At 41.9% G+C, this 13,108-nt stretch overlaps 1 protein-coding gene across 1 annotated transcript; it reads left to right on the forward strand.

The window, feature by feature from the left end:
* Positions 1–3,631: 3,631 nt before the first annotated feature.
* nlrp12l (NLR family pyrin domain containing 12-like) lies at positions 3,632–9,691 on the forward strand. Its single transcript, XM_060041143.1, is given in 10 exon segments — positions 3,632–3,770; positions 3,862–4,013; positions 4,713–6,398; positions 6,401–6,458; positions 6,611–6,778; positions 7,058–7,216; positions 7,362–7,535; positions 7,999–8,148; positions 8,658–8,704; positions 8,796–9,691. Coding segments are annotated over 10 exon segments (3,231 nt in total). The 5' UTR covers positions 3,632–3,705; the 3' UTR covers positions 9,368–9,691.
* The last annotated feature ends 3,417 nt before the right edge of the window (positions 9,692–13,108 follow it).

Genomic DNA, 13,108 nt, shown 5'->3' on the forward strand with positions numbered 1-13,108 from the left:
AGCGCCAATAATCCAAGGACTTTGCCCTCAACGAATAGTGTGTGGCTTCTCTTCACTTTAACAGACGGAACACGAAACGGTTGGTCAGCAGAGTTGCCGACACAGGCCGAGATATAAGGGCGGAGAGAAGAGTAAGTGTTGCTGATTTCAAATCTATGGGTATTCTGTTTTTGATGCAATATGGGATGTTTATATATAGATATATATATACATTCTTTATATTTATTTATTTTATTTTATTGTTCGTTTGGGTGCCCAATGCGAATGTACTTTATACAAGCTTTTTGCTTGGATTATCATGCCAAGGACATCATTATTTTCATGTTTATTTATGCTCCTTTCAGTTTAAAGTGCTTCAAATGATTGCTTCAATTAACTGTTAGTTAGCTCACCTTGAGTCACATCTGCAAAAAACATCAGCAGATGTTTAGGAACCTGCTACTGATCCCTCTGGCCCATTCTCTTTGGGTGTTTCTTAAACGAAGGGCTATGTATTTTATTTATTTGATAGATACTAAAGAGTTGACACTAATGGTTCCCCGCTTGCCCGTGGCAGCAAAAAATAATATTTGGGCAAGTTGAGATTGTTTTCTGGATGCCCGAACGGGGAAGTGGGTTTTGAGGGTTTGTTTATATAAAGGCTGTTTATTCAAGGCCTATATTTGCAATTGATCAGCGCGCTCTTTCTTCTCTCGGACTTTGAGTTAACAGACACGGATCACTACAGCGCCAACATATCTCTGATCATATCACACGCTCGCAGTGCAGTGGGACCTTGACCTGAGGCCAGATAACACTTAAATAAATTGTTATGTTGTCAATGAAAGGTTATTAAAAAACGGGCAATGTTATATCAGCGTCCTGCATTATGCAATATATCTATATACTATAGATCATTTCTTTGTTTGGAGCAATGGCTTTATGCGTGCCCTTCCCCCATTAGGGCCCTGGGTATCCAGTCCAACTCCCCCCCCCCCCCCACAACTTCCCTGCGTAGCTTAATTTACGCCTGAACCTTACCATATCTAATTATACTTAACTAACCCAAACCCTACATTTAACCCCCTCTATCAATTTTCTAACCTTAAGGTTAGAGGTGGTTAAGTTTAGTTATACAATAACTGAACCACTTCTAGCCAAATTCCTAAACTTCCTAATCTGTAATCTACCACCTAGACATGGCCATGTTATCAACTATCAATTTATTAATGTAGAATGATAAACATTTTTGAATGATCACTTAAAATAATGTAAACTCATTGAGATTTTGAATCTTAACCAGAGGTTCCGGATTTCTGGTTTATATTTTTTTCAGTTTTCTTGGGTACCCAATGCTAATGTACTTTATACAAGCTTTATGCTTGGAGTATCATGCTAAGACCATTATTATTTTCATGTTTATTTATGCTCCTTTCAGTTTAAAGTGCTTCAAATGATTGCTTAAATTAACTTTTATTTAGCTCACCTTGAGTCACATCTGCAAAAAACATCAGCAGATGTTTAGGAACCTGCTACTGATCCCTCTGGCCCATTCTCTTTGGGTGTTTCTTAAACGAAGGGCTATGTATTTTATTTATTTGATAGATACTAAAGAGTTGACACTAATGGTTCCCCGCTTGCCCGTGGCAGCAAAAAATAATATTTGGGCAAGTTGAGATTGTTTTCTGGATGTTTAGGAACCCTCCTGGGATCCCATCTTTGGGTGTTTCTGAAATGAAGGACAATGTACAAATTATTTTATTCAATTGAGAGATACTCAGGGGTTGACAGTAACGCTTGCCCGCTTGCCCGGGGCAAGTGGATTTTTGAGGGTTTTTTTAGGTTGTAATTCCGGCAAAAATTAAACCCAGGGTCTTTTCCGGCATGGAGACCCATAAAATAAGCCCTCCAGACACTTTCTTTCGTTGATAATCGAGTATAGAGCTTGCCCGCGAATGCCCGGAGCATGGTAACCGCCCAAATGGCTTCCATGTTATTGGCTAGGTGCAGTGTGAACTCTTCCAAATCCACATTTTTAACCACTAATATTGCTCAAAATATCACCAAACCTCTGCAGAAGCATGACTAGGGTCCCTACACATAAAACAAAGCATCAACAGCTTAGTTAGCGTACCGGGAGTTAATTAAGAAAGACTGTTTTCCAAGTCTGTGCCTTACCGGTAGGTCCATGTTTCCAGGAAGACCACACAAGTTGATTACTGGCTACCATAAATAATATAATAGAGGCGCCAATCAATTGAAAAAGGGGAAGAGGGGAGATTGTTTAGTACATTTTTTGGGCGCCTCTATTATATTATTTACGTAGCCGGTAATCGACTTGTGTGATCAACTGGCCCACCCAATCTAATTGAAACTGGTTTATTACGGGTCCGGACCCATTGTCCGACCTATCTGGACCCAGACCAATAACGGCTGAATTATTACATTTTGACAGAGTGGTTGTAGTTTTACTGGATAAAGTTATTTTGTAGCCATTACTGGCCTTGTTCAGCAGCCCATGAATCTCCTCAGGGACCAATTATCGTTGATCATCTCACATGATGCTTCTAAGCCAATCTCTGTTCAAAAGCGGTATGTCTCATATATTCCGAGACCTTGGTGATTGTATATGTTGACCATGATAGGCTCTACATAGAGCTGCGAGCAGCAAGAAAGAGATAATGGATGTCAAAGCTGGTCAAATGTGTTGAGTTGTTAAAACAATTTGTTTAGACTGTTAAAATGTGAAACTAAAAACTATAGCAATTATCTTATTTTATTTAATTATTCTAAATTAAGCATTCTATCTTAAGATGCACCTGTTTTCAGAGCTCTAGCTGTTAGGCCTTTTATTAGGTGAGTGCTCCATGCAGCGCTCAACTATTGGTAGTTGAGTTCTGCATGCAGCGCTCAACTATTCTTCTTCTTAAGTTTTATGCTTTCTTTCTTCATTATTATTCTCTAGAAACTTTGGGACCTATCTCCTTCCATAATTTTTTCACCAAGAGACTTCATTCCAATCTGGACCTCTTAGAATTTTTATTGAATGCCCCTGTAATATACCTAAAGCAGTCCTGTCATCTGAGCGTGTCTATCAAGATGGCTGAATCCATCGTACCTAGTGAAAATGTCCTAAGGACTGGCAGTATCCCATCTCCACAAGAAAGGTATGTAAATATATATGTATTCTTCAATGATTTATCACAGTTATCCCTTATCCCTTGTTTCCATATAGGTACAATTATTTTTTTTGGTTTCCCTTTGTATCTCACCGGTTTTGTTAAAAATGCAGTTTGGAGCAAACACAGGAAATCAACTTCCTGCCCATGACCAGTGGCCGGTCCTCAGACTCTCATGACTTAAGGGGAACAGAAGACTCCACTGACCAAAGGTTGTAAATCTTGGAAACACAAACCCATTGGTTTTAGTTTGTAACATTGTATCAGTGATGATAGGACATTGTATCTTGTGTGATGCCTTAGGACGGAGGGATCCGAACCGTCTGTGATCAGCCGTGTCTCCATGAAGAGTGACCATTCAATGGATGTTCCGCTAAAATTCAAGAATAATGTTCTCAACAAAAAAGAATTAAGCAGTGCCTTGGATCGGAAGTTAGCGGATACCGAAGAATATAGTAAGACGATTTGTTTGTGACTCATCTTGTTTTGAATGCGGTTTTGTTAAAAATGCAGTTTGGAGCAAACACAGGAAATCAACTTCCTGCCCATGACCAGTGGCCGGTCCTCAGACTCTCATGACTTAAGGGGAACAGAAGACTCCACTGACCAAAGGTTGTAAATCTTGGAAACACAAACCCATTGGTTTTAGTTTGTAACATTGTATCAGTGATGATAGGACATTGTATCTTGTGTGATGCCTTAGGACGGAGGGATCCGAACCGTCTGTGATCAGCCGTGTCTCCATGAAGAGTGACCATTCAATGGATGTTCCGCTAAAATTCAAGAATAATGTTCTCAACAAAAAAGAATTAAGCAGTGCCTTGGATCGGAAGTTAGCGGATACCGAAGAATATAGTAAGACGATTTGTTTGTGACTCATCTTGTTTTGAATGCTCAACAGCCTAAATCTAAATTTCAAAGTTGCTTCCACTCTAGTGCCGCTTTTCCACCACACATGTAGCTCGACTCGACTCGACACGACACGACTCGACACGGTAGCAGCACGGGTCGTTTTCCACCGCAAATAGTACCTCCTGGACGTGGGCGGGGTCGGCTGCGCGAAAGGGCCGTGACGTATTTTTAGCTGGCATTGTTGAAGAAGTGGAATATGTTGGCTGCGGCGCTGCTATGGCTGTTACCAGCATGGTTGCCATGTCGCTCTCGTGACTTCGTCACACTCTCTGGCCAATCAGTGGCCGGCCGTCTGCCGACGTCACCTTTTAGCATCGGCTCAGCTCGCTTGGAACCTAGAGCGAGGCGGTACTAAAAAAAGCAGCCACTTCAGGTACCAGATACCATGTTTTCGCGGTGGAAACGCAAAAAATGCGAGCTGAGTCGAGTCGAGTCGAGTCGTGTCGAGCTGGTACCATGCAGTGGAAAAGCGGCATAGGCTAACTCTGCTTTTAGTTTTTTTAAGTTTGAATATAAAGCAAAGATAAAAATATTTAGTATATAGATATACTGCATGATGCAGGACGCACATCGCCAGTTTTTTTGTGTAAAACCTTTTATGCATAATATATAACTATTTATTGACCCGTTATGTTGCCTCAGGTGAAGTTGCTGTTACCAACCAAAGTGCATATAAAAGCTTTCTAAAGAGGAAGCTTCAAAATGTGCACGAGGGCATCGGCGGGCAGCTGGGGATTGCACGCCTTTTCCAGGAAGCCTACACAGAGCTCTACATTGTGGAGGGGGACTGCACGCAGGTCAACATGGAACATGAGGTCAGGCAAATGGAGGTGTGTACCAGGAAGTTACAGGCAGCCCCGGAAAAGGTGGTCAAGTGTGAGGACATGTTCAAACCCCCGTCTGGGCAAGAGAGGCAAACGAGAGTGGTGTTGACAAAAGGACTGGCTGGCATTGGCAAGACATACTCTGTGCAGAAGTTAATGTTGGACTGGGCTGAAGACAAAGCTTGCTCGGACATTGGCTTTCTGTTGTCTCTGCAATTCAGAGAGTTAAACCGCATGAGGGACGAGCAACTGAGTTTGTTCGAACTCTTGAAGCGTTTTCATATGATGATTGAAGACGAAGACTTGCGTAACCTTGACAAGTACAGTGTCGTTATTGTATTCGATGGCCTGGATGAATGCAGACTGCCCCTGGACTTCCAGAAGAACTCCCCATGGACTGACATGGCCAAAGCAACATCAGTGGATGTGCTGCTGACCAACCTCATCAAAGGGGATCTGTTGCCCAGTGCCTCTGTGTGGATAACATCCCGACCCGCTGCAGCAAACAAGATCCCTCCTGGTTGCGTTGATGTGGTTACAGAGATACGTGGGTTCCTCGACCCACAGAAGGAGGAGTATTTCAGAGGAAGGTTCAGTGATGAAAACTTGGCCACCAGAGCCATCTCGCATGTCAAATCCGCAAGAAGCCTCTACATTATGTGTCACATCCCTCTCTTTTGTTGGATCATGGCCACAGTCCTGGAGGACATGTTGGACCAAAATGAGACGAGAGAGATTCCCAAGACTCTGACTGAGATGTACATCCGCTTCCTGGAGATTCAAACTCGAACAACGGCCTCAAAGTATGGAGATGCTGATAGCAGTCAGGTCATTCTGACTCTGGGGAAAGTAGCCTTCATACAGTTGGAGAAAGGCCATCTAATTTTCTATGAGGAGGATTTGGTTGAGTGCGGCATCGATGTGAACAAGGCCGCTGTGTACTCAGGAGTGTTCACCCAGATCTTTAAAGAGGAACACGGACTTTCCAGCAACAAAGTCTTCTGCTTTGTCCACTTGAGCATTCAGGAGTTTCTAGCTGCGGTATACAAAACTGAGTTGAACAGCCGTCCACCTGGCTTCTTCCATTGGTTCTTTTCTTGGTTTAGAAACCATGACATTTACCAGCGCAGTGTTGACGACGCCCTTCAGACCAGCGATGGACACTTGGACCTCTACCTCCGCTTCCTCCTGGGACTCTCCCTGGAGACCAACTGGAGTTCCCTTCAGAGCCTGCTGGAAGCAGCTCAGGCTGGAACCAGGTCAGGGAACAGGGAGAAGATATGTAAATATATCAAAAAGAAGATTGGGGAGAGCTCTTCCTCCGAAAGATGTATCAATATGTTTTATTGCCTGAATGAGCTCCACGACGACTCGCTGGTTGAAGAGGTTAAAAAATTCCTTAACTCGAAAGACAAAGACAAACGTTCTCCTGCACAGTGGTCTGCCTTAGTGTTTGTGTTGCTCACATCAGAGAACAATCTGGATGAGATTGATCTGAAGCAATACTCTGCGAAGAGGGACTTCTGAGGCTACTGCCAGTGGTCAAAACCTGCAAAAATGCTCAGTAATATTAGTTATTAGTCGACCATTATGTAATAAAGTTGTTATATATACATTTACATAAATTATATAATACAACAAATACATTAACAAGACTATTCTTCTCGTACTGGTTAAACCACTGTTGGTGTCCACTGCTCCCCCGGTCTGTTGAAGGTTGAACCAGTGCAACCTCACAGCCAGCTCCTGTGAAGCTCTACGCAGCGCGCTGAGCTGCTCAACGCTGACAGAGCTGGATCTGAGTCACAACAGTCTGCAGGACTCGGGAGCCGAGGTGCTCTTTGGTGAAATGAGGAGTCCACGCTGTAAGCTGGAGGTGTTGAGGTTTGTTTGAGTTTATGAGTGTTTCCTGCAGGAAGTATGTATAACCAGGAGTGTGTACTCAGTTATGAATGTTGTCATTGTTCAATGCATACATGCGAGTGTCAATTAAAATATCGTAAATATGCCGTTCAACGAATACATATCTTTGATTGGCTGAGCCTCAACAACATTAAAGTCATATCATCTACTCTGACACAATGGAAAGAAGTAGCCTATCGTTGTTTACTTTGCAGCAAGATATGGTTAAGGATTAAAACAGTCTCTGTTGGTTCTCTACAGGCTCTCAGGGTGTTTGCTCACACAGCAGAGCTGTGGTGCTCTGGCCTTGGCCCTGACCTCCAGTACTTCACTCAGAGAGCTGGACCTCAGTATTAATGACCTGAAGGACTCTGGGCTCCAACAGATCTCTCCTGGCCTGGCCAGACTCCACAAGCTGAGGTTACTTTAAATAAATGTTATTTATTTTAATGTTATTTGTTTCAAACATGATCTTTAAACATCTTCGTATTAAATAATTTGTGCTATTGCTTTTCACAGTAGAGCTTTAGATCATATATAAAACAACATGTCATCATTTCCCTAGCATGAGCCAATGCAGTTTGAGCCATGCGTGCTGTGAGGCGCTGTCCTCAGCACTCAGCCAGCCCCACTCCGCCCTGAGAGAGATGGACCTGAGCAACAACCACCTGCAGGATCAGGGAGTGAAGCTGCTCTCGTCGGGACTCCAGAGTGTGAGCTGCCAACTGAGGATATTGAGGTCAGAGATGCTGACTTCATATTAGTACTGATATTTCACGCGTCTGTGTGTTATGTTCAATAATCAGATCTAAATATAGAAGTAGAAAACAAATATATATTAAATCAGATTTGATCTCATCCTATTGTCCATGAGCCTGGATAGCTCAGCGTTACACTTCTTTAATTCTATCCCATTGTAATTAATCATTGATGAACAACTGAAGTAAAGGATGATTGATTATCATTTTTGAAGTGTGCAATCCCTTGAAATTACCATTACAATCATCATGTTTGGGAGAAACCTGGCATATACTCTTAAATAATCCTGATAGGTTTTAGAGACTAAACCAAACTGGAACAATGAACAAAAGCTTGTTTCACATTGATTTCAAAGATTTAAATAAAAGCAAACATAACTGGCATCCATGTTGTTTGTCGGTAACAACTGACTTGAGGGAGTCTACTGTACCCTCTTTATGCAGGCTGTCTGGTTGTGGGGTCTCAGGGGAAGGCTGTGATTCCTTGGCTCATGTCCTGACCTGTAAGCAGTCCAAACTGACCGAGCTGGACCTCAGCTATAATCATCTGGACGGACGGAAGCTGTCGGGGGCCAAACCAACCATGAAACTTGAGTAATTACATTACGTTTATTTATTTTCGTGAGGCAAGTACAAGTGCTGTTGCGCCGTGTGAACTGAGTGAGCCGTTTGCCACTTACCTCGGCCCCTGGAGTGATCGGCTGGCGCTCAGAAATTTTAGGATCCGTGTACATATAGTTGAGATTACCCTATCTGAGGCCTTTTTTTGTCCATGCGTTTTTATTGGGAGGGTACAAAAGGACCCTCAATATCTTATTTGCAGAGCAATGGTGCTCTAACGGGACATGCATACATTGCACAGACCTCATTTCCTGCGTGAATTTCTTCGGGGGGGGCACACATTTAGACTGTTTGGGTAGAGAGTCAGTGTTAAACGTTTAAATTCGGGTTTCAATAAAAAGTGTAACAGTATGTAATTATTCCATTCATTAAGACAAACAAAATGGGAGTTGCTTCGTGTTTATAGATTTGACCAGGCATTGACATTAGGTGATGATTATATGGATCCAATGTCTTTAAACATTAAAACTGTTTCTTCCCAGTGTGGATCATTGTGGAGAATACAGGCTCCAACCTGGACTCCTAAAATGTGAGCACTTTGTGTGTTTGTGTGTCTTTCAAATTCTTGACAAAAACATCCACATTGGGAATGCAAATGTGTATGCCTCCACCTTCCCCAGACGCCTGCAAGGTTACCATGGACCCGCACACAGCGCACCAGAATCTGGTCGTCTCCGACGACCACAGGACGACAACCTGGAAGCGACAGGCCCAGTCGCTGACTGACGCCGACCGAGCCGAGCGCTTCGACTCCCGACGACAGGTGCTGTGTGAGCAAGGGCTGACAGGAGGGCGGAGCTACTGGGAGGCGGAGATAACGAGAGAGGTCGATTTAGGAGTGGCGTACAGAAGGCTGAAGAGGAAAGGCGAGGATGGGACCTTAATAGGAGAAAGCAACTCATGGTCAATGTACCGCTCCGACACGAATTACACCGTCCGTCACGATGGCGCGTCCCACTCACTGCCCATCACCCCGACCGCTTCGGAAAGAGTCGGGATGTATCTCGACTGGGCCAAAGGCACGCTGTCCTTCTACAGCGTCTACTCTGACCGACACACACACCTTTACACTTTCCAGGCCACGTTCACCGACCCCCTCTACCCCGCATTCGGGTTTGGCGTTAATGCGGTGGTTCATCTGCCTCAGATTCAGGCTGATGGACGGCAGGAGCGTCCACCTGGGGCAGAGTGAGTGAGGAACTCTCATTAAACCTGAGGTCAAGGGCGATCAAGAGATTCATCCATTGGAGTTGGGGGGGCATCGACAATACGGCGCACGTCATGAAAATTCGGTATACAAGCTTTTCAAAAATAAATAAAAGTACACCTACTTTTGGACAGAGTTTTACTTTTGACTGACTACTGTAGAAACAGATAGTCAATATATTGTTCCGTCTCAAGTAATCCTCTAGAATGAATCCATTATTAAAACAATGTTTTGGGCTGTTTTAATTTTTTATACTTAGGTTTCGTAAGTGTGTCAAATGTACTGAGTAAATAAATTGTATCAAGTGCTTGTATTGTTTGTGTTGTTTGTGCGTGTGTCAGAGAAAAAAACGACAACTAACTAATAGAAAGCCTAGTCCCTGCAACAAATTTGTATGAGTGAACCTATTCCAATGTTTCCAAATTCAGCATCACAGGGCTGGCTTCATAAATGAATAAGTAATTTTAGATGCTCCTTCTGCTGGGGAGCCAATCATTTTGGAGAAGGAAACTGGATGGGTTCAGACCAGAGGCAGCAGCCGCATCAGACCATCCCCCACTTGGATCAATTTACCTTTCTGAGGTGACAATATAAGAAAGATGTAGTTATCCATCAATAAAACAAATCATACGTTTCTCATGCTGTGCATGTCCGTGCATCATCACTTATCCACCAACCTCCTATCGCTGACCCTGCTGCTGCCTCTTAACCCGCGCCCTTGACTGTAATCTGCAGTGCTGTTGTTCGAACCCGAGCCCCAACATACTGCTGGTCTCTCTTGGAATAACAAATGGGTCGAGGACAGACAGGAGCGCAGAGTACTTTGACTTTTTTAATGGCCCTGTTGCTGAGCCACTTTTCTTTCCTGCCTCATTTCAACTAATTTGAGGTAGGTGTCCCCCAGGCCCTTCAGCTTCTTGCAGCATTCCTCCTCTCAAAAGAAACAAACATACATTGTGACATTCAAACTGAATTGTTGAATGCTAACGGTTTGTGCTAACTTGGTTTATAGTAATAGCTGGAATAAAGTAAGAAAAAGTAATTTTCAAAACTTAGCAGGTAGCCCAACTTCACCGCTTACCGTCCTCCATGCCCTTGCCTTGATTGAACAGTCTTTATTTATTTATTTTGCCGTGATATCATACAGCTCCACACAGGGACGCGGGAAGTCAGTCCGAGGGGGGGGTGCTGAGAGAGAATCTATATAATGACGTCATAATAAATGCTGCGCAACATCCATTGTTTACAGAGACGGGTGACGTCACATTCAGGGATCCGCTCTGATAAACACTCTACTGGTGTGCAAAAAGAGTTCTGCCAACTAGCCACTGTTATTCACAAACGTTAGCAAGTAAACAATGTGGACAACTCGGCTAATACTGTGCTGAATTTCACACACTAATAACATGCCGACAAGCTGTTGCGGTCCGGGATTATACACAGCGTTATAACAAGGATTCAGGAGGTTATTTCTAAAGGTTTACAAAGGAAAGTGACAATTATAGAAAGCCTTCATTTTCATCCAGAGTTACGAGTTGTCTGATATGAGGAAAGTGGCGGTTTCTCCGTCAAGTGGAGCGCCCGTCTTTGCTCTTTTTTTGCCAACCAGTTTACGTGCGGGATTCCAGAATCAAAACGATAACATTCAACGTGTCTATTAATATGGCAACAACATTTTGCACCAGTTTTAGATTGTTCACTACAACAGATGTTGAACACCGATATGCTTACGTAAAATCAGCATAGTACCGATAATATGATAAATATCATAAAAAGGGTGGATGTCAATAATTTATTGAAAAATCATGTTGTATGATAAAATTATACAAAAAAAAAAAAATTATTGATTTGTTCAGAAAACTTTCTCACTTGCAGTTACAGCCAGGGGCCGCTGCAGCACCCTAAGCACCCCCACTTCCCGCGTCCCTGGGTAACACTGTTGTTTTTTATTGGTCGTCATGAAAAAAACATAAGGGGTAACACTGTTGTTTTTTATTGGTCGTCATGAAAAAAAACATAAGGGGTAACACTGTTGTTTTTTATTGGTCGTCATGAAAAAAACCATAAGGGGTAACACTGTTGTTTTTTATTGGTCGTCATGAAAAATACAAAAGGGGTAACACTGTCGATATTTATCAAATAAAACATAGGGGGCAAAACTGTTGTTTTTCTTTGGTCGTCATGAAAAAAAACACAAGGGGTAACACTGTCGTTTTAATCAAATGAAACATGAGGGGTAACACTGTCGTTTTTATCAAATGAAACATAAGGGGTAACACTGTCGTTTTTTATCGGTCATCATGAAAAAAACATAAGGGGTAACACTGTCGAAATTGATCAATTAAAACATAAGGGGTGACACTGTCATTTTTCTTTGGTCGTCATGAAAAAAACCATAAGGGGTAACACTGTTGTTTTTTATTGGTCGTCATGAAAAAAAACATAAGGGGTAACACTGTTCTCTTTGTCAAATAAAATATAAGGGGTAACACTGTCGTTTTTTATTGGTCGTCATGAAAAAAAAAAAAAGGGGTAAGACTGTTGTTTTTTATTGGTCGTCATGAAAAAAAACATAAGGGGTAACACTGTTGTTTTTTATTGGTCGTCAAGAAAAAAAACATAAGGGGTAACACTGTTGTTTTTTATTGGTCGTCATGGAAAAAAACATAAGGGGTAACACTGTTGTTTTTTATTGGTCGTCATGAATAAAAACATAAGGGGTAACACTGTTGTTTTTTATAGGTCGTCATGAATAAAAATATAAGGGGTAACACTGTTCCTTTTTATATTGGTCGTCATGAAAAAAAACATAAGGGGTAAGACTGCTGTTTTTTATTGGTCGTCATGAAAGAAAACATAAGGGGTAACACTGTCGTTTTTGATTGGTCGTCATGAAAAAAACCCTAAGGGGTAACACTGTTGTTTTTTATTGGTCGTCATGAAAAAAAACATAAGGGGTTACACTGTTGTTTTTATTGGTCGTCATGAAAAAAAATATAAGGGGTAACACTGTTCCTTTTTTTATTGGTTGTCATGAAAAAAAACATAAGGGGTAACACTGTTGTTTTTTATTGGTCGTCATGAAAAAAAACATAAGGGGTAACACTGTTGTCTAAGGCAAATAAAATATAAGGGGTAACACTGTCATTTTTTATCAGTCGTCATGAAAAAAACATAAGGGGTAACACTCGATATTTATCAAATAAAACATAGGGGGTAACACTGTTGTTTTTCTTTGGTCGTCATGAAAAATACCACAAGGGGTAACACTGTAATTTTTTATTGGTCGGGATGAAAAAAAACATAAGGGGTAACACTGTCGTTTTTATTGGTCGTCATGAAAAAAAACATAAGGGGTAAGACTGCTGTTTTTTATTGGTCGTCATGAAAGAAAACATAAGGGGTAACACTGTCGTTTTTGATTGGTCGTCATGAAAAAAAACCTAAGGGGTAACACTGTTGTTTTTTATTGGTCGTCATGAAAAAAACATAAGGGGTAACACTGTTGTTTTTATTGGTCGTCATGAAAAAAACATATAAGGGGTAACACTGTTGTTTTTTATTGGTCGTCATGAAAAAAAACATAAGGGGTAAAACTGTTGTCTTTGTCAAATAAAATATAAAGGGTAACACTGTCGTTTTTTATCAGTCGTCATGAAAAAAACATAAGGGGTAACACCGTCGTTTTTGATTGGTCGTCATGAAAAAAAACCCTAAGGGGTAACA

The sequence above is a fragment of the Gadus macrocephalus genome, chromosome 21, assembly GCF_031168955.1.
Source record: "Gadus macrocephalus chromosome 21, ASM3116895v1".
Lineage (NCBI taxonomy): Eukaryota > Metazoa > Chordata > Actinopteri > Gadiformes > Gadidae > Gadus > Gadus macrocephalus.